At 46.7% G+C, this 24,906-nt stretch overlaps 1 protein-coding gene across 5 annotated transcripts in view; it reads right to left on the bottom strand.

Annotated features, from left to right (window-relative positions):
* Positions 1-24,906, bottom strand: part of XPNPEP1 (X-prolyl aminopeptidase 1) — a 384,359-nt gene that overhangs the window by 28,443 nt on the left and 331,010 nt on the right. For 4 of the 5 annotated variants that reach the window (XM_085603445.1, XM_085603448.1, XM_085603446.1 and 1 more), the window contains one exon: positions 6,694-6,770. In XM_085603445.1, the coding sequence (XP_085459571.1) occupies positions 6,694-6,770 (77 nt within the window). Of the gene's footprint in view, positions 1-6,693; positions 6,771-18,383; positions 19,319-24,906 lie in introns of those variants that run through there. The other variant, XR_014961064.1, reaches the window with a different exon arrangement.

Raw genomic sequence — 24,906 nt, 5'->3', positions numbered from 1 at the left:
CAGACCCACACAAACCATACATACACAACCACACACAACCACACACACACACACACACACACACAAAACCACAATCACACACAACCACAGACACACACTACCACACACACACACACACACACACACCCCCACACAATCACACACACACACAACCACAACCAACCACACATCCACACACACACAACCACACACACAACCACAACCACACACACACACACACCCCGCCCACTCACTGCCTATCAGCCTCCTCTCAGCCAGGTAGCGCGATCGCGATCAGTTTCACATTCACGTGATCGCAATCAGTTTCACTTTCACGGCCGCGTTCACCATGAAAGTGTTCGAGTTTCTAGTTTTATTCAGCATTCACTCTTGTTTCCTAGTGCTTGACAATCCAATCTCTAAAATATTTAAGAAGCCTGCACGTCTCCTGTCAACCATACCACTCCATGCATTTTCTCCGATCCACATAGATATCAGTGGTACAGACAAAAGTAACCAGGTTTCTTATCCTTCCTTCAAGCAATAACCAGAATACTAAACTGCATTTGTGCCCCACTTAGGTTTAAACAGCAAACAGTTCTTCTAATCGGTTTGTTACAGAGGTTGTGTCTTAGGAGAAGGGCAGTGGCACTGGCATGGCAATTTTATAATAAATTGACTCTCTTAAAAATTTGGTTTCCACCAGATTCTGAGTCCTCCACAACACCCTGTTTTTTTGGCTTTCAGCTATGAAAAGGAGACCAATATTTCCCCCATTTTTATTATTCTGTATCCTCGGTTCAATTCTGGGGTTCTTTTTCAACTTGTTGCTAGTTCATTGCGAATCTTACCATTACTAATTCAAATTGTGTTAGCTTTGGCTTATTTGCAATGCAAACTTAATCTCAATAAGTTGGTGTAACAAGCTGCAAGTCCGCTACGGAAGCCCATTCATTTGCTAATTATTTTCCACATAAGGTTGCAAGACCATAAAGTGGAGTTTTCAGGATTTTGAATAGTTTCTTGTTTGAAGATGTTACTCTCTCCTGCGCACCCCACTCCTGTACTAAGGTTACGAGTGACTTGGCACCTGCCTTTCAGAGGTTCTTGCAGCCACCCAAGTCTGGCCTGGCACTGGTGCGTCCCAGCCTGGCACACACCTGGTGATGATCTCCGCACCTCCTTCTAGACCCCAGCTCACTACTGTTTGCAGTCTGTCACTCACCCCTCACCTCCCTGGCACTCACCCTTCACCCCTCAGGCCTGGCAGTCACTCCTCGCACCTGGCACTCACCCTTCTCCCTCTCTGGCACTCAGCATTGAATCTCTGTGAAACTCAACTGTCACCTCCCTGACACTCACCCTCGACCCTCCTGGTACTCCTACTTCCCCTCCCTGGCACATATCCTTCACCTCCCTGACACTCACCCATGTCCCTCCTGGCATTCACTACTCGCCCCCTTGGCACTCACCCTTCACCTCCATGGCACTAGCCCTTCTTCCCCCTGGCCTGGCAGCTACCCTTCACCCCTTGCACTCACCCTTCCCCTCCCTGGCACTCACCTTTGACCCTCCGGACTCTTACATCTCACCTCCATGGCACTCAACCTTCATCTCCCTGGCACTCACCCTTCATCCCTCTGACCTGGCATTCAACCTTCACCTCCGTGGCACTAGCCCTTCCCCCCCCTGGCCTGGCAGCTACCCCTCACCCTGGGCACTCATACTTCCCCTTCTCGGCACTCACCCTTCCCCACCCTGGCACTCATCCTTGACCCTCCTGACTCTTACGTCTAATCTCCCTGGCACTCACTCCTCACCTCTCTGGCACTCACCCTTCACCCCATGGCCTGACATTCACCCTTGTCCCTCCTGGCATTCACTCCTCACCTCCCTGCCACTCACCCATGACCCTCCTGGCACTAGCCCGGTTTCCCCCCAAGAACAAAAAATAACAAGCATTGGCATAGCCAATAGGTCTCGCCTTTGGGACCTTATAAGTGTTTAGCCACGCAACAGTTGATGTTGTTGCACCAAGGATATGGTGTTGCATAACTAAATACTTAGAAGGTCCAAAAAGCGACACCTATTGGCTATGCCAATGCTAGTTATGTTTTGCAAGGCATCGTCTACATGTTTCCCAATCAGTGTCCATGTAAGTGTGTGTCTAAGAGCAAGGATTGAACTTCTGGGGAGAAGGCTGTGGAGTGAAGGCATCTGTGTCTTCTTAGAAAAGCAGCACCTGCGAGTTGGTGGAAGACTGTTTTAGTCACCTCCATCACCACATCTATTATTGTAGCTGCCACATTGGCCCCTTCCTTAACTATGCTTGTATCTTCCTCTTTTCAGTCTCCAGGAACTACATTTATAAGGGGAGAGATGTCATGCTACATTTGGAAGTTGTAACAACAAAAGATGGCATTTGCAGCTTTGATTTGAAGTTTCCGCCATAGAATTAAGCCTGCAGTCTAGGCTACCTGTTCCTCCGCCGTCTCTTTGGTGGTGCTTAGGCTGGGGAGACAGCATTTTCCAAAACGTCTTTGGGCTGCTGGCACAATGATAGAGTCTGGCTTAGGATAGCCTTTCAAACCACCTAGAGAGGAATCTGGGACCCTATATTTCTTCGTCAAGCAGGGTACCACTGCCTACACCGTTCAAGAGTTTGCATAAAATGTATACCTGATAATAAAAAGTGCCAAATGTGAACGGACATTATGGCCTTAGGAGTTTGTTCTTTAAAGTCACAAAGAAAGCATTGCTACCCTACCAATGCCATGGAGAGATTGAACATTTTCACTGCCCTTTCCAATAGAGCATGAAAACGGACTATGCCATACGGAGGGGAATGTGGCTGCACAGTGGTCGTGTGTCCCTTTTTAGGGAAGATGTGTTCCTTGCCCTAATGTTCATGGCCCTCCTATTCTCCCTCTTGCAGATTGCTCTCCTTCTCCATTTCTGAAAACTGAGCGGAGTCTGATGTATTCTTTTTCCCATGTTTCTGGGTGTAGGTAGAATAGGGTGTGTGGGCTGCGAAGGCAATGGAGAGGAGCCCTGAGGAGTGACCTCCAACAACGGAGGAGGGGAAGGCGGCAGAAGCAGCACTGGTACGCGTGGTGGACATGGTGACATGGTCGGCCAAGTGATGGACAAGCTTGGGCTGTACAGCAGGCTGGTGAGAGGGCACCTTCCCAAAAAGTGTCCATCACTTGTTGCAATGTAGTCACAAGTGCATCAGGCACCTGCTTAACATGAGGCTCCTAATAGTAGCGTGCATGATTATAAGATGGGTCATAACCTGTTAAAGGATTTTCAACCACAAAAGTCTTAAGCTGGTAGTCCAATTACTGATACTCCTATTGCTCAAAAGCCTCCTCTTCTAATGCTGGTATATAACGCACATCGAAATGCACAGGGCTGCATGTCGCATCTAAAACTTGTTCCTGGTTGCTGACAACCTCCGTTTCACACTCCAGAATCTGAGAAGGCAGGTGAAAGAGTCATGTTTAGTGGAGAATGCATGAAAGTCACTGCAAATGGAATGTTTGACGGGGTTACGGATACTGTTGGCGGGATGATGAACATCAGAGTAGAGGTCGTCGACAAAGGTCTAGTACATGACGATGCCTATCCTAATATAGCATATCATATTTAACCAAAGCTGCAAAGTAATTAGAGTTTTTACACATAGCTTTCAAAAGAGGAAAGAAACTGCCACAAATGTCGTTTTTCTTTCTCATGAGTGCATCAGAGGTAACATCAGTATTCTCATCACTAATGCTCCCAGAAGAGTTGAACACTCACCATACCACTGTAATAAAATATGTGTCAGATTCTGACAAATGAAAGCCAAACAAAAATAATTCAACAAAAGATGCGTTTGAGGGGACAGTCATACAAATGTAAAATCCTCTGTCCATCTAAACTGTTTTGATTTCCAAACAAATCTTAAGTCCGGTCATGTCGATATGTGCAGCTCATCCCGTTTTGCTTTTTTAGGTCTCGCCTAGGCAGCGCTTGCGCTGTCTCTTCAAGACATGCTGTATTCAGGATATGTGCATGAAGCTCCGCCCACTTCTCGCCCATCTTTTTAATTGACTCCTCTCACTGCCCTTCGTAAATGGTGGCTTTTCATTGGTCAATAGGCTTAGAAGCCCCTCATTAGACCTGCCTTGTAACCTCCCATGAGGACACTCCGTATTACATGTCCTGTTAATCACTATTTTATTTATTAGTTTTGGCGCACTCTTTTCTCATTTTTTTCTTCTTTAACCACAGCAACTGCAGGCAGTCATGATTGCACCTTCTCTGGGGCTACAGCTGACGACAACTCCTCCCCATTCACTCCATCTCTTCCGCTGTAGCTGCCTCCTCCCTCCTGCTTTTTGAAATACAGGGTTAACAATATGGTTATGTTTAGGATTCTTTTGAGCATTTGAGACTTGCACGCTCGTATGACGCAGATTCAGGTTCGCCACTGCTTCAATGTAATCGAGCACTTCCTTCGTGGCACACACTTCACGGACACAATGTTCTTTGAATGTATGCACCTAATGGCCGTGTAATTTATGCACCGGCTTCGCACGATATTCTTTTTATTTATTTAAGCTTTTTTGGGCTGGTGAGCGCGTTGTGCCCACTTCATGCAGCTGCTCGTGTTAACTTTAAGGGTTTATCTAATTCGTAGGCATATCCTCGCAGGCCTCATAAACTTCTTGTCAGCTCGGCTCGGCTCTGTTAAGTTCCTTGCTGCATTTGAAATGCACGCCGTGTGCTAAATTATTTTTCCATTTCTCTCACTGGCTGAGTGCCGGTGGGGGAGGGACCCTGTGCGCTCTGCCTACCTTCATGGCACATGCTTCAAAGACTGGCCATGCACATTGCCGCAAGTTTAGTCACAGACTACAGCATATTGGAGCAATACCTTACTGCGGACAGCTACGCTTAACTATAGAAACAGTGAAGGGAAAAACATTCTTGAGGAACGCGAGTAACCCGCCCAAGTGGGAAATTTCGCCTACAAAGTAAATTTTCCACAATTGTATTGAGCTGGTTAGATTTTGTGGAATTTGCAGTGTTATCATAGTTTTGAGGGTTTCCCCAAATGCCTCACCCCCATGTGAACCATGTGGGGAAAAAAACACACGCTCCACCTTTCCCTGGCTTCGAGCTGTTCTCTCGCTTGCATCTACCCCCGCCTCCTCCTCCTCATCTACCACAGGGACGTGGAAAATGTCACTGTATGCTCGTCTCCTATTCCCGCCCTCCTTCACGTCCATGTCTTTTTGCCTTCTCAGACCTCGTGCCTTTACCTCTCTATTTCAGATCATATTCAGTTTCTACTCTGTTTTTCATGTCTAGCAGTATCCTAAAACCACAAATGAAACATATCCAGGTCCCATCGGGTATCAACACTACATCCATTTCTATTGCTGTCTGCATTCTCTTTCCCTTGCCCTACAATAATATGGTTTTTTTCTGGAGTTGAGAGCATAAATCAAGTTTTCAAATACTTGCAAAAGTGAATAGTTTTGGAACATGATTGCACGTTTTAACTTCAGAGTTCTAGAGGTCAGATTTCTGAGACTGGAAAGTGTTTTAAAGTGTACCCAATATACATGATGTACACATCCCAGAATGGACCTCTCGCTGTTGTTGCGCAGTGATTTCATTCTGCAGTTTGAGATGTCGTAGTCCAACACTGGCTCTGCAGAATTCAAACTTTTATTCATATAGTGCTTCTTAGGAATGAACAACGTGAGGTAAATGGGCGCTGTTAAAATTGCCCACAGTAGTGACACTCAGAGTTCAGACTGCATAAGGCTGAGCTGGCCTTGCCGGAGTTCAAAGGTGTAACCTGAAAACCACAGCAGATACCAGAGATGAGGGTTTAGCTAATTGGGTGTTAACAGACAACCCTCGCATCATAACTAGTGGCATGAAGGTAATTGTGTCTGAAACTGCGAGTCATTGGAAATCTTGGAACATGGTCGAGCCACCTACCTATGCTGTTATACAACACTTGCTGCCTCCTAATGAGCCCTATCCAGGGTCTCTGGTCTGGTACTTTTCCAATTGACCAACCGGTGTGCAATTGTGAATTAGACCACGGTTTGGAAAGCTAGTGCCTAGAAGCAGTAAAAATACATCTTGCAGCTCAATCCTGCATGGCAACGTTTTGAAACACAGAGCAGGGATAGGATTGAATGACTGGTCATTTGTTGATGGATGGTCCCAGCATGGGATGAGACTAGGTATTGTGCAGTGCTTTCAAATATATAAAATACACATTGTCATATACAACGCCAATAGTTCCAACTCTCGCAAATGTGAGACATATTGTATTGCTAATGCTTGTCCTGTCATGATGTTAGTATAATGTAGTTATATTCTTCCCCTGTTTAACACTTAACTAAAAGTGTTAATATACAGAGAAAAAACAGAGGACTCAATGATTAGCTACCATCTGTTATTTACAGCCAGAGAGATTATCGGAGTTGATCCGTAACTTTCTGCTTGGCACCAGCTCCAGAGCTAACAATTAATCAAAACAGCTTAGAACACAGTATACCCTAAGCAGCCCATTACATTTTGCAATAATCAATTTCTCACCTTTGATGCCAAACAAATGTAAGGAGTCCCTGCACCCAACCGAACCCTGAAACCTTCAATGTCTCAGGAATGGAAAATGAAGATACAGTAGAATTTCAGACTCACCTTGGTCTTGGCGGGAATCACCAGGACTACGTTTTCTAAACGGATTCCGAATGAGCCATCCTCGTAGTACCCAGGCTCTGTAAAGGAAGATATCAAAGCAATGTTGCAGATATTATATTTATACAAGGCAATGGTTTCATTAAGAAAGAAGCATAACTATCATATGTGTAACTGAATGCAAATGTTCAACAGTTTAGGTAGTAGACTATTTCTATGTACTTTACAACTTTGGAAGATGATGGAACCGAGGCAGCAAGTAATAACAAGAGTTTCAACGGATAACACCATTTAAATCTCTTGGTTCCGTCGTGGACATTGAAGCCACAAGACCACATTGCTTACCACTTAGGACATTCCCAAATGAATTCCAAATCGCTCATGTTTGAACTATAAGATGTTGAAAAGTGTTAAAACCTAAAAAGACACTGTCTGAAGGGTCTTCACATATGCTTTTGCACACATCCTAATAGGCCTCATACAGAAAGGTTCCCGGGGTAGAAATGTCTGCTGATGCTATTGCTCTTTCCTATTTCCTCAAAAAACTCTTAAAAAGAAAATTTTACAACTTGGAAATTCAATATAGCAGTTCACAATGTTTCCCGTTCCCTCTAATTGGACATTTGCCCTTTATGCAGAGTCAGATGGGATTTGTTTGGTCATTTACTGTACCCTATCTTTGCTGGCTGTAGAATTCTGTGTACTTTACCCCTGCTAACCAGAGGTAAAGTGTTTTGTGTATTCTTTTTAAACATCATAAGGAGAAAGTTATTTACCTACGGTACAAATCGTTCTGGTGGATACTCTATCTACATGCAGATTCCTCACCTGTAGGACAACCTGAGGCATCAGATTGGATCCGGAAACTTCAAAGATTGGAGGGCGCCAGTAGAGGGCACTGGATTCAGTCGGTGCTGGAAGTGACGTCAAATGACGACACCTGGCTCATATAGCACCCGCCCTGGCATACCCTCCGTCTTTTTTCTAAGCCTTCAACGTGAAAGGATAGAATGACAACAGGAAAACATTTCGCAGAACCAAAAGAATGCATAAATGGATCTTATCAGTTTGTAGAATCATCCATTAAACAGGGAGGTGTGTGGGTCGGTGAGGAATCTGCAGGAAGATAGAGTATCCAACAGAAAGATAGTTACCACAAGTAAGTAACTTTTTCTTCTGATGTATACTTTTACTTGCAAATTCCTCACCTGTAGAACAGATTCCAAAGCAACGCCCCAGTGGGAGGAGGGTTGACGGATAATTACACGAGGAAGTACTATAGGATTGACCTGGTGAAGTGACCATCCCTTCTCACTTCGCAGTCGAAACAATAGGGATTAGCCAATGTGTGCATGGAGCCCTAGGTTGCCGCTTTGCAAATATTCACAAAAGGGCAAGAGTAGAAGTGGTAGATTTGGTCTGGTGGAATGAGCATGGATCCCTTCAGGCGGGTCTTTCTTGGCCAAGGCATAGTATGTTTTACTGCATAGAATTATCCAACGGGATAACTTTCTCTTCTGGACCTTCTACTCCTTTTTGGCACCACAATAGGCAGTACAAAGCTGATCATCAAATGAGTGTTACTTGGTGCGTTCAATGTAGTGATTGACTGCTCTCATGGGTTCTAGCTGATGCAACCGTTCCTCCTCCTTTGATGGATGAGGGGCGGGTAAGAAGTAGGAAGAGTGATGGATTGGACAAGATGGAAGGGGGTGATCACCTTTGGAAGGAAAGCAGCCCTGGTTTGCAACACCAACTTGTCTGGAAAAAATGCTGTGAAGGGAGGGCGACAGCTAAAGACTTGTAGCTCACTCACTCTCCTAGCAGAAGTTATTCCAACCTAAAATACAGTTTTGATAGTTAATAATCGAAGGTTTCAACTGTGAAGCGGATCAAATGGAGTCCCCATCAAAAATGTAAGAACCAATTTCCAGTCCCATTGAGGAACCACAAAGAGAGTAGGAGGAAAAAGGGAAGTCAGACCCTTGTGAAAACGTATGACCACTGGGGACTTATACAGGGATGGCTCATGGAGACAGAGGAAGGCAGACAAGGGGGCTAAATAACTCTTTACTGTGCCAATGACACATTCCCTCTGAGCCAAGGAAAGCACAAACTGCAACAAATGGGATAACTTGGTCTGCAAAGGATCCAGGCCATTGTCTTCACACATTGCAACAAAGTTGCCCCAACTGCCGGAATAGTCTGTGTTAATGGAGGGGTAACTCACAGATAAGATGACGTCCATCACCCCCAGTGGCAGACGAAAGGAGCTCAACAATCCCTGTTCAGTCTCCAAGTATGTAAGTCACAGAGATTGGGGTGCAGAACCATCCCCTCTCAACTAAAAAACATGGTCTGGCCTGAATGGCAGGTGGAGCTGAGGACATGTGGAGATGCGCAGGTGGTCTACATACCACACCCTTTTCGGCCAATCCGGGGTGATGAGAATAACTAGTTTACAGTCTTGGCAAATCTTCCTCAGAACAAGAGGAATCAAGAGTATGTGTGGAAACGCGCAGTGAAGCTGAAACTTCCATTTCCACTGAAACGTGCCCCCCCCCCCCCCCCCAAGGCTTCCCTCAACCAATACTTTTTGGCCGCAGAACTGTGGACATTGAGCAATTTCCAAAGCAGTGCCCCACTGGGAGAAAATGTTCTTGGCTGCCTCCGGCAGGAGATGACACTCATGACTGACAAGATAACGCTGGCTCAGACTGTCTGCTCTGCCATTCAGAGACTACGCTAGGTTATTGGCGGTGAGCCAGATCCCTTGGTGGTGGGCCTAAAAAATAAGTCTCAACGCTTCAAGACAAAGGAGGCCCTACTTCCCCTTGCTTGTTGAAATACCACACTGCCATCATGTTGTTCGGCAAGATCTGGAGAGAAGGAAGACCTTGAACACCAGCCGAATTGCCTGCAATTCCCAGCAAGTTGATGTGAGGCACCTGCTCTTACGGAGACCAAAGGCCCCTGGAGCCTCCAGATGAGCACCCCACTACAGGGTGGAGGCATCTGTCACTACTACAAACACTGATGGCGGCAAAAAGAAGGCCATCCCAAACGTCAGGTTTGCCTGGTTTCCACAAAAAGCCACTTCCGCCGCAGATGGAGATCCCAATGGAGTCTTCCAGATCTCCCCTGTACTGCCTGCGGAAGCTCCACTGCAGGGCCCTCATGTGCCTACGTGCATGTGTAACCAGGAGAATGCAGGAAGTGAGTAGACATAGGTACAGCAGGACTCTCAGGTCTGGAATTCTGGTGCCTGGTTGGAAGAAGGGAGTCATTTCCAGGATGTCTTGGACTCTCTGTGAAGGTGGGAAGGCATGCAGAATATTGGTGTCCAGTACCGACCCAATGAACTGGATTCATTGGGAGGGCCACAGATGAGATTTGGAATCAATGATTGGAAAGCCAAGGTTGACTGCTAATGGCATAACACAAATTCTGGCTTTGAAGAGCCAATTTACGGAAAGATAGGGATTCAACACAGTTTTAGTTGGGACGCCACCACTGCAATCACCTTTGTGAAGACTCGAGGTGCCAATGTCAGCCCAAACGGAAGTACTGCAAATTGGTAGAGTACAGAGCCCAAGACAAATCGCAAGTACTTCTGATAAGAGTGCAAGATTGAAATGTGGATGTACGCAGGGGCATCATCCGGTCTCCATGCTCTAACTCAAGTAGAACTTGAGCTAGGGTTAGCATCTTGAACTTTTCCTTATTGAGGAAGTTTAGTCTTCGGAGATCCAGGAAGGGCCAGTGACCGGTATTGTTCTTGGGCATCAGGAACGAACATGCATAAAAACACTGGTACCCTTTCCTTCTTGGGCACCAACTCCACTGCCCCTTTGAGGAGGAGAGTTGCCACCTCCAACTGCAGAATTGCCAGATGTTCAGGATGGGGGGCATGACAGAGGTGGTGGGATAGGAAGCAGAACCTGTAGGAAGGGGAGGGAGTAAACCTTTGATACCATCTGGAGGACCCATTGGTCGAAAGTAATGCCCTTCCAGGCAGATAGAAAATGGGACACACTTTCTCAGAGAAGCCTTGCGTGGGGTTGAGAAAGAAATAGGTCTGCTTTACTGGGGCCGCTGGGAAAGAGGAGGAGGGTTGGAGAAAAAGTAGATCCTCGACCCTTGCCCATCCGCGGCCTCTGTATTGCTTGAAAAGCGTGTTTTGCTGCTACTATTACTGCTGGAGTGGCGACAAACATTGGTGGGGACAAAAGGAGCATCCTCGACCAAAGCCTCAAAAGCAAAAAAAACTTCTATAATCTTTAGTCGGCGAAGATTGTAATTCTAAAGAACTTGCAGTGGCTTTGCATGTTTTGAACCTTTCAAACACAGAGTTGGCCTTAGCTCCAAAAAGGCACACGCCGTCGTAAATGAGGTCCATGAGATTAGCTTGAACATCTGATGAAAAATTGAAAGTGCAAAAACAAGGATGCTGTCTGACTGAGATGAATGTGCCCACCTCCCTGGCGACTGAATCCACGTCATCCAAGCCAGATTTGATGATGAGCCGCAAAGCATTGTTTCATGTAGGGCAGAAAATTATATAAGGACATTTGCGCCATGTCCCATAAAGCATGAGTATATGGTGCAAGCAGTCAATTGGCATTAAGAAAATTGAGTGTCATGTTTCATGCTGAGAAGATTTTATTTCCCCAAGCTTCCACCCTTTTTGATTACCTGTCAGAGGTAACCTTTGTACAAGTGCCTCCAGATTGTGTCCTTGAACAATAAGCCAGAATAACTAGGTTTTCCGGAAAAGGTGAGATGACAAAAATGATGGGGTCAGCAAGAGTGGAATGATGTCTGCGAGCCACCAGGTGATTCACAGATGGCAAAGAGGAAGGTTTTTCCCAGGCAGACAGCATAGGATCTAGCAGAGCCTCGCTGAATTCAGCTGGAACCACTGAAGGAAGTAGAACCTCTATGATGTCATTAGATTTAACCTTTATGGTAGGCCCTTTTAGGTACAGCACCTCAGCAACTTTACTTTGCTGAGTGAGACCACTTTTGGCGTAAGCGGTCCTAATTATAACTCAATAGTAAGTTTTGGGGAGGTGTCCGGTCCCACTGGTAAAGGGCAGTCCATGAAATACCAGGGGTTTCGGAAAAGTAGGATCCTCAGGCTACTGCTCCAATATGTCTGAGTCTGAGCCAAAAAGTTCATTGAGGAAGGTACTGAACGCATCTTCTTCCAGAACCTCTGCACCTCACGACATGCAGGGAGCCGTGGTTCGACTTTGGGTTCAGTGTTAGTGGTTTTGAATTTGGGGGCAGAGGTGGAATCGGGGATATCCACAGTAGCGGTTACAGCGTCATGACATGGAGTGCCGGGTCGAAGCAGTATGGTGCTAATGCCGGCTCTGCAGGAACAGCACGAAGGGTATATAGAGTGGAAAAACTTTGTGGATCCACTGGTCCCACAGGAGCACCAGGGGGCACCAACACCTTTACAAAGATGGCACACAATGCATTTAGGAAATTTTCACCCTGGGTTTCACACCCAGTACCAAGAAGTCAATGAGTGCCGTGGTCAGCACCAAAGGAGTCGCTAGCACCAGGACCCGAGATCTGTCCAGGACCGGTTCTACGGGGGAAGCAGGGCTGCATGAAGGATCTTCTGAAGTTATAGCACCAATCTCCGGCTCCGAGGGCGAAGGTCCTGTTTGAGAGGAAGAACACCTACCTCAAGGCCACTTCTTGCCCTTCTTCTTGTGTTTGCGCAGCCTCTTCCCACATGACGTGGACGAAGACTGGAAATGGTGAGACCGTTCTCTGTGCTGGCGATTGTCCCTGGCTCAAGCCATTAAGAGTTTTGCTTCTTGTTCTTTAATTGCCTTAGGATTCATGCTAAGACATGAAGAACAAAACTCAGTGTCATGATCAGATCCGAGGCACCATAAACAAATGGCATGGGGATCTGTGATGGACATTTGCCCTTCACAGTCCCTGCATGGTTTAAACTCTGACTTCTTCAGGGGAGACATTCTGAGAAGGTACAGCATTATTTCTGACAGAAAAATAATTGAAGAAAGATTTCCCTCAGGAAAAAAACACGGATCTGCGTCAAAGGCACAGAAAAAAGAGCACTAACATCGGTACGCTAGGAAAGGCATTATATGGACTCAGTGGCTTCATCTGACATCCCTTCCAGCACCCTCAACAGGTGACCACCAAGCTTTGAAGTTTCTGCATCAAGTCTGACACCTGGGGTTGTTCTGCAGGAGAAGCATCTGCAGGTAGAAGCATCCATCAGAAATATGCAAATGCCTCATTGGCACATTTAAATTACTTGTAAGTCCCTAGTAGATGTACTACCTATACCAAGGGCTGGTAAATGTAATGCTACTAGTGAGCTGCAGTACTCATTGTGCCACCTGCTAAAGTAACTCCTTAAATGTCTCCAGGCTGGCTACTTCAGCCTGGTTGCGCAGTTTTAAGCTTCAATTTCAACCTGGCAAAATAAACCTTTTGCCAGACCTGAACTTTCCTTTTTAATAGTTATAAGCCTCCCTTAAAGTAGGCCTTAAAAGCCGAGTGGGCAGGGTATATGGTACTTAAAAACAGATCATGTCCTGGCAATGAACAACCTCCAAAGTTGTTTTTCACTGTGACAAGGCTGCCTGGCTTATAAATTAATAATCCACATTTGTAATAATCCACATTTGTAAAGCGCGAACAATCACCCGTAAGGGTCGCTAGGCGCTGGGGGCCGTCGGGAAGATTAAGCAAGCTATTGTGCTGGCTAATCTGCCGGCGGAGCTGAGGATCGAACCGTGATCCCCAGATTCCGGAGTCAGTCGCCCTGGCGCCACACCTCTTCCTTTAACACTTATGTACATTTTTACATTTAATAAGAACTAAATTCAATTTGGGAATAGCTATAGAAATATTTCAAGGACACATTTTAATAGTAATTTAAAATCCAACTTATTTATCAAGTCTGATTTCATATAACTATTTTGGAAATTGAGCTTTTAGAAAAGCTGTCATTTTCCTTAATAAAACCAAAAGGCTTTCCGGACAGTGTCAAGATGTCACCTGACGGCTCCCTTGTGGTAAGAGGTCTATTGCTCCCAGACAGTGGACAAAGGGCTTTGGGTGAGCCCCTTCCTAAACTTCTAAGAAAGCCTACTCTGTGTCACTGGCAGATGAAGCTCACACCTAGGCCTGGCTCCCTTTTGTCTCTCTAGCCAGGCTGATTTCAAGCCCAGTTGGAGGGCTTGATCAGAACTGGTTTAAGGGGTGAACAAAGGAATTCCCTCCAACCACAAGCTGGCACTGGGCATAAATGAGACTTCTCCTCAGAACATTCAGAAACAGAAGGACTAGGCTGATGTCGGATGAACCTGAAGGAAGACTGTACCTGCCTGCCTTGAACTCTGGACCCCAGGAGTGACTTTAAGGGTCAGTAAGTTGACACCCTTTTTCAGCTAAAGGGGCACAACAAGCATCCAGGGGCCCTTTTTCCTGCACCTACCCAGGTGACCTGTTCTAACTGGACCTGTACGGGACCCTGCTGTTGGCCTCTGCAAAAGTGAATCCTAAATCGCAACTGGTGCCCCCCATGTCTGGACTCTTGGATGGTATTAGAGTGTACTTCTCTTTTCCCCAACCTGCATGAAGTGGAACTTCATCTCACAAACTTTCTGTCTGGAGAACCGATAGAGACCGGGGTTGCTGTTGACGTTAAATTGCCGGTCAGCCTGAACTTGCTGGTTTGCCCCACTGAAGGAGATCAAACTGTCAGAAAAGTTTGGAAGTCCCCAGGTAGAAGGCTTCATCGGGACAAGCAGTAGCCAACAGCCGTTAATGCCTTCCTGGGTAGGGACTTCACCCATTTGGAGATTTTCTGCCTTCGTGGTTGCCCACACTGGGACCATGCTCTCCTGCAACTTGTCGTATTCAAGCCCCTCTTTGGATCCAGATTGGAGCTAGCCCTGCCGACTCTTCGACAAAAGTTTCTAGGACATAAGGGAAACTTTCCACAGAAACGAACCTCATCCCTGTATCCCACTGGCGATCCATCGAGGTCAAACTTAACTTTTATCTTTGGCTCCGTCTAAATCGACTAGATAGTCTCAGTTGTCGCTTTATGCGGCTATTTTTAATTAAAACTTTAAAAAATCATATCTCCAGTTACACGTCTTGAATTTTCTCTATTATCCTTAATTGATATGGGATTTTCCTTGTGTTATGTTTTTACATTATTACTGTTTAAGTGCTGTGGAAACACTTTACACATTGCTGCTAAGCCTGACTGCTTTATGCCAAGCTGCCAGAGAGCTAAGCACATGTTTATTTAGTGAATTCAGTAGTTCACCCTGACAAGGATTGTGATTACTATTTGAAGTGGGTTCTCACCCCTTCACTAGTACTTCAATGTATTACACCTTTTGAAAGTAGCTCTTGCTTATTTCTCACCAACTCAGAAGCAGGAAGATAATTCTCAGATGCCACCTGACTCTGCAGTGAAATCTTCTGCAGTGTTACATGAAGAAATAGTCTTAGTTCAGTGTCAAAAGTGTTCATACATGTATTAACAGCATGGGTTTACATTAGGTGACAATACTATGTTAGACCGAGTTCTCCGGAATGGGTAATTATACGGGCAATGTGGTTATTCAAAAGAGAGTAAGCTCAGGGTCCCCTACAATCAGCACTCAAGATACTAAATTCACAACAGAATTAAAGCATCACTAAATCCTCTTTAACTCTGGATAGATGTGTGTGAGTACCCAAGGATCAACAAAATGAATGTTTTTGAGATAAGCTAAGTACAAAACAACAGTTATCAAAAATAACAAAGAGTGAACGAACAGGAAGATCAATGAAAACACACCACTAACATATCACGAATACATAAAAAACACTTACAGAACAAACAGTAATCAAAACAATGGAAATGATGAAAACATAATATGAAACACAATACCAAATGTTATTCAGCAATTACACAATAAACTGGTCATCTTCAATGAGACACAAGTAATCACAGAGCAGAAGGCACAATAATCACATAGAGCAGAGGGTAACAACACTATGTAGTAAGGAAATCGGGGCTCCTGGCTAAATGGACTATAAATGCTTTGAATCATTGAATGTTTGTGAAGGTTAGCAAACACCTGAAACAGAATTGACAAAGAGCCAATGCAGTGCAGTGCGGAAATGGACACAAAATCTCAGCAAACAACAAATGTTTGTCAACTTTTCCCAGACACTACTGTTAATCTACTGAACAGAATCTTTCAAGCAACATGTGATATTTTGTATGTCTTCAGTATGTAATGCCCATAAACACAGATGTCAGCAAACACACGAAGAACACAAATCAAGAGGAAACACAGTTAGTAACTACAGTATTGATGCCATCTGCAAGGAATAAAACAGGAACTCAGAATTCCTATGTATAAGAGAGATGGAGGTATGTGGACATCGCAGCATCATGGGATATGTCGGTGCACCACCTCTCGAGCACACATAGCTTACAACAGCCCAATAGGTCTGTGCATCCAGCCAGTAGAATGGCCAACTGGGTGCTGGACCACGGTGCTCTGTGCAAAGTCTAATCTGCATGTAGCAGCAGTCAACCATCTCTCAAAATGCCAGCCTCCATCATTAATGCACAGTTTGAGGAGCCCATCAAATGTTCGCAAACACTGAGAGTCAGAGGTGGATTCTTCAACAGACCACCGCTACCTCGTGTTCAGGGATAAAGTAGCCTCAGGCTCTTGTTCATGTCATTGTATCTCCTTGGGTAGACTCCAGGCTTCTAAGCAGGACAAGGTCATCAGAAGCCAAGCAGGCCAGCAGAGCTTCAGAAAGGCCAGCAGACTTAGACCTAGCCAGGAAGAGGGGGGACAATCTGGAATTAACTTTTAGCAACAAAGCCCACACAGGCCCCCAGTCCCCAAAAAATAATCGGGCAGGGTATTTCCATTTTATAGTTCCGAAGCCGGGCAGTTGAGCAGATGCCAACTACCATCCAGGGTGCTGTGCATTCTTACAACTGGTGAAGTGCCTAATGCGAAATGCTTTGTCAAATTTGGATGATTGTGGTGAGTGAGTGAGTGCAGCCTTGCTTTTGGAGAGGATGCATGGCGGTTATGCTGCCTGTTTTTATCAACACAGCTTTGTGCCGAACCTGGTGAAAGAAGGCCTTGACATTTAGACGGATAGCCAGGAGCACGAGGTAATTGATGTGGACGTCCCATTACTGGGACGACCACATGCCCTGAACAGTCTGCTGCTAAAGATGCGTTCCCCATCCCGAGAGCGAGGCTTCCGTGGTGTTAGTCACCTGCAGAACTGTGTCCATGAAGGGCCATCCCTATAACAGGCTGTTGCTGTTTCACCACTGCAGAGAGTGATGGGTGCTGGCCCATAGCAACACTAGATTGTCCCAGTGACCCTACACTTGAGACCTTTGTGTTAGAATGCATTGCTGCAACAGACACATGTAAAGTCTGGAGTTGGAATCGATGTCTGTGCATAAAGCCATCATTCCAAGAAGGTGCATAACTGTTCTGACCATTAAGTGTCAATTTGCCTGAAAAAGAGGCAGATGCTGGTGAAATGCCTGCACTCTTGCCTGGCAGGGGTAAGCCTTGGCAATGACCGTGTGAGAGCAGTTCCGAGAATGGATTGAACCAGAAGGGGCTGAAGGTGAGATTCAGCAATATTTATTGTGAGGCTGCACTGTGGAGGAGTGAGATGGTGGCCTGAGTGTGATGGAGGCACTGCTGTTTGCTTGCATTCTTGATCAGCCAATTGTCCAACTACGTGAATGCAGTTCCTTTCGAGATGGGTATCAACCATGGCATGACATTTTGTGAATACTCTGGCGGCAATGGCGACCCTGAATGGCAACACTGAATTGATCATGCTGAGCACTTACTACAAAGTGCAGGCAGCAGTGATGGGAAGGATGGATGGGTAAGTGAAAGTTATTAAGTAATCGTGATGCAACAGAGGGATGACATTCTGCAGAGTGACTATGTAGAAATGCTCTGAGTGCGTGAACCTGTTGAGGAGCCTGAAGAGTACTAGACTTAGAGATCCTTTTTTCTTGGAGATGAGAAACTACAGGGAGTACACCCCTTTGCCTCAAAGTTGCCATGGTATTGTTGCTATTGCTCCTTTGAAGATAAGCGCCTGAACCTCTTCTTGAAGAAGGCGCAGGTGTTCTGCGGGCAGGGCATGCTTGCAGAGAGATAGGTTTGTTGGGGTTACAATGTAATCCAGACAATAACCATTCTGAATGACACTGGTCAGAGATAATCTCTTCCCATCATGGGAAAACCCCCTGTAGTCTTACACTGGCAGGCGAAGTGTGACTGGAGGAAAATGCAAGAAAGTCGCTGTTTAAAGGAGATTGCTCCTTTAGCCTCGCCTCCTTTGGCCCTTCCTCTGGTTTTTTAAATTCTGTAACCCCCAGTGAGTAACGCATGCTTGCTGTTGCTGGTAGTGTTGCTTTTGGTTTGTCTGACTCCCCTATACAGAGAGCTGCGAAAGGACCCCCAGGGAGGACGAGTTTGAAGGGCACCCATCTCCTTTACTGTGTCTGCGTACTGTTTTTATTTTATTTTCAGGCATCCAGTCAACTTGAGGTTGAAACAGATGTTCCCAGTAAAACAGCAGGTTCAGCAGATGTTGTTGGACCTCTGGCATGAAGACTTAGGATGTTGGGAGAGGTTGTAAGAAGTTCTAAGCAGTAGCCATGACAAACCACAGCTAATACCCACTTGTCTAATGTGATTTCCTGCCAGTGCGATAGAAATCCTACAGTCGACCCCCAAAAGGTGTTATGTGATCGCGAGTGGGGAGAAGGGGAGTAAATATTGAGGTGAAAGACATTGTACTGGAATCTCCTGTGCCCCTGTCCATTATTGTTGTCTATATAGGCATCCCTGGTGTAACTGTTTGCTTATTATATAACTGCTGCTCCTTCTAGTATGAGGGAGTAGGGTCTGGGGAAGCATGCCTGCCTGTTGTGTTGTCTCTGAAAGGAGCCCCAAGGTTATGAGGATTGAAAGGCACCTCTAGCTTTTGAGGTATTTTTATCTTATTGGATTTTTTCTAACATCTGATTAACCTCCAAACCGAACAGATGATCTCCATCGAAGAGCATGTTAAGCAGATGTTGCTGGAGGTCTAAAAGAGATACAAAGAGGTATGTGTTTTCTGCAGCTGGCTTTTATCAGCCACATTGAAGCCTGATAAGTGGAAAGGCAAAAGGCTGTCCTCACCTAAAGGTCAAACCCTGAATAACAGAATGCATTCCAACCTTTCACTCCCACCACCTACAGTGGAACAGGAAGATGTCAAAACGGCCACTGAATTTCTCTCTTCCCACTTCAGTAACTAGGCCCCCTCACTCCAGCTTCCGGAACGTCCACAATGCACTTTCAATGTCTGGGAAACAACCTCACCTCCATCTTGTGCTAAAGGCCAGGCCAAGGTCATCCAAATAGATCTTGTAGGCCTCCATTACTCTGGTTCAGTCATACACACCATGCATGTAAAATGGAGGCCACACACACAAAGAAGCATAACATACACTTGGGATGTTAACACTAGGATCCGTGTTTGACCAGAGAAGAAAAGGAATATGCTACTTACCAGTATGCATCTGTTCTTGGCATGTAGAGCTGCAGATCTACACACTTTTGCATAGATCGCCATCTGGTGTTGGGCCCGGATGTTTGCAGTTTGTTTTTCCTCTTGGAAAGTCTTTGGAAGTCATGAGGTCGGTGACTCCTCCCTTGGATCGTATTGCGCATGGGCTTCGGCTCCATCCTCAGATTGTATTTCGCCAACAGGGAAAGATGGAGCGTAGTAATAACAGTGAAGAAACCCATGTGTGTTGTATCTAAATAAGATAGACTGGAACAGATACAGGTAGCCGGGTGGGCATGTGCAGATCTGCAGCTCTACAGCTCTACATGCCAAGAACAGATGCATACTGGTAAGTAGCATATTCCGTTCGAGGCATATGAGCTGCAGATTACACACTTTTGCATAGACTATATAGCAGTTCCCAACCTTAGCGCCGACCACCGGTATCTGTTGCAGTGGTTTGAAATAGTTTGTTAATTACAGCCTGGCCCACACTAGCCTGTTGCTTGGTTTGCACATCTACACAGTAATTTTTAGTGAAAGTGTGCGGTGTTGACCATGTAGCTGCTTTGCAGATATCATCTAATGGGATGTTCCCTAGAAAAGCCATGGAAGCCCCTATCTTTCGTGTAGAATGGGCTTTAGGGGGAACGGATAGCGTTTGTTTTGCTTTGTGGTCGCAAATCTGGATGCATTTTACAATCCACCTAGCTATCCCTGATTTTGAGAAGGGGTTGCCCTTGTGTGGTGGAGAGAAAGAGACAAACAGTTGTGTGGTCTTTCTGAAAGGTTGTGTTCTTTGGATATAGTAAAGTAAGGCTCGTTTGACATCTAGCATGTGTAGAGCCCTTTCTGCAACAGTTTGAGGTTGCGAGAAAAATACCGGTAATTCTACCGATTGGTTTAGATGAAAAGGGGAAATGACTTTAGGTAGGAATTTTGGGTTGGTACGGAGAACAACCTTGTTCTGGTGCATTTGGAGAAAAGGTTCTTGTATGGTAAGTGCTTGTATCTCACTGACCCTTCTAAGGGAAGTGATGGCTACAAGAAAAGCTGTTTTCCATGTGAGAAATTGCAGTTCGCATTTATGCAAAGGTTCGAAGGGCGGTCCCATTAGCCTTGTGAGAACTATATTTAAGTTCCACACAGGTGAGGGTGGTACTCTGGGGGGGAATTATTCGTTTTAGGCCTTCCATGAAGGCTTTAATGGCAGGTACTCTGAAAAGTGATAGGTGCTGCCTGTTCTGTAGGTAAGCGGCAATTGCTACGAGGTGTAGCTGAATGGAGGTATATGCTAGGTTACACCTTTGTAGATGGAGTAAGTAGCATATGATGTGTTGTATAGACACATCTAGAGGATTGATTGTGTTGTTATGGCAATAAACAACAAATCTTTTCCACTTGGCAGCGTAGCAGGCTCTAGTGGTAGGGCGTCTAGCTTCTCTGATGACGTTCATACAGTTAGGGGGAAGGTTTAGGTATCCGAATTCTAGGATTACAGGAGCCAGATCGCAAGGTTGAGCAGAGCTGGGTCCGGGTGCCTGATCTCTCCATGGTTCTGGGTTAGGAGGCATGGTGAGAGGTGTAGCTTTTGGTGTGGTACTACCGAGAGTTCCAGCAACGTGGTGTACCACGGTTGTTGGAACTACTAGGATCAGTTTGAGGGAATGCTGTTGTAGCTTTCGCACCACTAATGGAATTAGAGGGAGAGGTGGAAAAGCGTACGCAAATTTGTCTGACCAGTTCATCCATATCGCATTGCCTTTGGACAATGGGTGTGGGTATCTGGCGGCGAAGCTTGGGCATTTTTTGTTTTCGTGGGTGGCGAAGAGGTCTATCTGCGGATGCCCCCACATTTGAAAGAACGGGTGAAGAACCTGCGCGTGAAGTTCCCACTCGTGGATCTGCTGCGTCTGTCTGCTGAGCAGATCTGCCATGGTGTTTTGGACTCCTGGTACATGCTGGGCTAGGAGAAAGATTTTGAGTGGAATTGCCCATCTCCATATGCTCTGTGCTAGTTGAGAGAGCTGTGGAGAGTTTGTGCCGCCTTGTTTTTGAATGTAATACATGGCCGTCATGTTGTCTGTGCGAATGAGGACTGCCTTGCCTAAAATCAGTCTTTGAAAGGATTTTAGGGCTAGAAAGATTGCTAGTAACTCCAGATGGTTGATATGGAGTAACTTTTGTTGCGGCGTCCATGTGCCCTCCACTGTGAGGTGTAATAGATGAGCTCTCCAGCCGGAGAGCGATGCGTCCGTTGTTAGTATTATTTGTGGAACCGGGTCCAGGAACGGTCGACCTTTGGAAAGGTTTGTGGTGTTCCACCACTGCAGAGAGCGATGGGTGCGACCGTCTACCAACACCAGATCTGTTAGTTGCCCCTGGGCCTGGTTCCATTGGCGCGCTAAGCACTTTTGGAGTGGACGCATCTGGAGCCTTGCGTGGGGCACTATGAAAATGCAAGAGGCCATCATCCCTATCAGTTGCATAAACACTCTTGCTGGAAGGGAGTGTTGAAGTATGAATCTTTGACGCAAAGCCTGAATGCTTGCAATCCTGGCCGGATTGGGGTAGGCTATGGCTTTTGAGGTGTCTATGGTGGCACCGAGGTATTGCTTTATGTGGGATGGTGTTAGCTGGGACTTTGGGTGGTTCACCGTGAAGCCTAGTTGGTGAAGTAGTTGGATTGTAGTGGCGGTGTGGTGTACACATTGGTTGTAGGACGTGGCTTTTATCAGCCAGTCTTCCAAATATGGGAAGACGTGAATGTGCTGTCTTCTGAGGTGTGCCGCCACTACCGCTAGGCACTTGGTGAATACTCTTGGTGCTGTTGTGACCCCGAATGGGAGCACCTTGAACTGGTAGTGTTGCCCGTCCACTACAAATCTGAGGTACTTTCTGTGAGCATGGTGTACCGGAATGTGAAAGTATGCGTCTTTCAAGTCCAGTGTGGTGAGGAAGTCGCTCTGGGAGAGGAGCGGAAGCACCTGCTGAAGCGTTACCATGTGAAAATGGTCTGAATGTATGTATGTGTTTAGGGGCCGGAGATCTAGAATAGGTCGTAGAGTCTCGTCCCTTTTTGGTATTAGAAAATATAGGGAGTAGACCCCTAAATTTTGCTGATTGGCGGGAACGTGTTCTATTGCCTGTTTTTGTAGGAGGGAGATTACCTCCTGTTTTAGTAATGTGGAATGTTCTAGTGACATTGGGCATTGCCTGGGTGGAATGTTTGGAGGGGGTAGATGTTAATTCTAGGCAGTACCCTGAGCGAATAATTTGGGTCACCCATTTGTCTGAGGTGATGGTCTCCCAGACCTGAACGAAATGTTGTAGTCTGCCCCCGACCGGAGTGGGATGGTCTGGAGGGAGCGGGGGGAAGTCATTGGGTAGGCGGTGTGGCAGAGCGGGCGGTATTTGTTTTGCCTCTGCCTTTATTGTTATTGCCCCTATAGCCGCCTCTTTGATAACCCCTTGTGAAGGTGGACTGAGTGGGGGATTTGTAGGAAGTGGACGCGCTATCTGAGGAGTAGCCTCTAGCCGTACCCCAAAAGGAAGAGCGGCGAAAGGAGCGCAAAGGAGGGTGTGACTGCAGGGCTCCCATAGATTTTGCCGTATCAGTGTCCTTCTTCATTTTCTCAAGGGCCTCAACTACCTTTGGGCCGAATAGGTGTTCTTGGTCAAAGGGATGATTTAGGATGGAGGCCTGTACCTCAGGTTTGAAACCTGATATTCTCAGCCAAGCATGGCGACGGAGGAGGACGCTAGTGTTAATGGCCCTGGAGGCTGTGTCTGCTGCATCTAAGGCACAGCGTATGGAGGTGTTAGTTATTGACTTACCCTCTTGAATTAATTCATTGGCCCTATTTTTGTATCTTTCCGGGAGGTGGTGCATTATGGTTTCTAATTCATCATAATGCGCCCTATCGTATCTGGCCAATAGCGCTTGGGTGTTGGCGATACGCCATATATTGGCTGCCTGTGACGCGTCCAGTAGCTTCGACTCTGTCAGGTGGTGGTGCTTCGCCTGACGCCTGGGTATTTACCTCTTCCGTGCATTGGAAACCACTAGGGAATCTAGTGGCGCTGGCCCTTTGATATAGGCAGGATCTGTGGGGGCAGCTTTGTACTTTTTTTCTATGCGTGGGTTAATGACCCTGGCCCTGACTGGGTCCCTAAAAACCTCTGGCGCATGTTTTACCACCCTCTTGAGCATAGGTAGTATGGAGGTAGACCTATGTGCGGTATCAAAGGTGTCGAGGAGGAAATCCTCCTCCACGGGGTCAGTGTGTAACTCTACCCTGTGATAATGGGCCGCCCTCTGAAGTAGGTGGTGGAAACCTAATGAGTCTTCCGGTGGAGATGGCCTGGAAGGGTAAAGGTCATCTTGTGGGACGTCTGGAATATCTGGGTTATTGTAGTTGTCCCATGGGTCTGGGGATCCTGTAGGGGTGGGGTCTTGGGGCACATCCCCTGGATCGTGATATGGGTCCCCCTGATCATCATTGTCTGGAGACGGGGTCGGAGAGCGATGAGGTGGGGGTGGAGAAGGCGGAGGTGGAGAAGGTATTCTGAAAGGGGACGTAGCAGAGTCCTTCCTCTTTGGAGATGGAGGCGGAGCCGGTTTGCCCAAATGTCTCTTTTTGGAAGAAAGTGCCAAATGTCCAGTTTTTGGATGCTTGGTAAGAGTTTTTTGCAAGGGATCCGGTGTAAACAGTTCCTGTGACAATGTTTGTTCCGTCGGCGCCGAAGTTTTCGGGGCCAATGACTTTTTAGGCTTGTCCGTGCCGTGCTTAGCACTGGGCTTGGGAATCTCCGTTTTCTTGGTCGGTGCCGAGGTGGGCTTCGGCGTGGAAGTGTCGATGCCGAGGGCCTTATGGGGTTTGGTCGGTACCGAAGATGGCGTCGGTACAGAAGCGCTGGGTCTCGACACCGAGGACTTCGGTGCAGAGCTCGGTGTCGAGGTAGAGGCTGGTTTCTTTTTCGGTGCCGAGGTGTGTTTGTCGGCACCGCTGGAAGGCTGGCTCGAGCCCGAGCCTCCGGAAGGCTTATTTGGCTTCTTCACCGGGCCCGAAGGTGGGGTGTGTGAAGCAGTGTCTCTGGTCTTGCCTAGGCCCGGAGGTGAAGGCGTGACCGAAGCCTTTTTGGGTGCCGGCGCTGGTGTGGGGGGGGGTATATTACTCACGACCATCTGCGCCGGGGTGATGTCCTCTACATCTGAGTCGTCGGCTTCGGAAGCACTGACGAGGTCCTCTTCGGTGCGCTGCTGTCCCGGATCTTCGACGTCGTCTCCGAAGATGTCGACTGGAACGAAGGTCGAGGAGTGTGCCATGTTTCGTCTGGCTCTTCGGTCCCGAATAGTCTTTTTCGATCTGAAAGACTTACAGGCCGGACAGTCTCGAGCCTCGTGTTCAGGGGAGAGGCAGAGGTTGCACACCTCATGAAGATCGGTGTGGGGGAATTTGGACCCACATCGAGGGCACTTCTTGAATGGACTTCTTTCCATCAGCCGGGACCGGAGCTTGGGTAGACCCGAAGGCCGCCGTCGACGACCGGAACCGAAGATTTGTCGATGAGAAGGTGATT

Source organism: Triturus cristatus, chromosome 1_2, assembly GCF_964204655.1.
Source record: "Triturus cristatus chromosome 1_2, aTriCri1.1, whole genome shotgun sequence".
NCBI classification, from domain to species: domain Eukaryota; kingdom Metazoa; phylum Chordata; class Amphibia; order Caudata; family Salamandridae; genus Triturus; species Triturus cristatus.
Note: the sequence above shows the minus strand (reverse complement) of the source record. Positions and strands in the feature narration are given on the sequence as shown.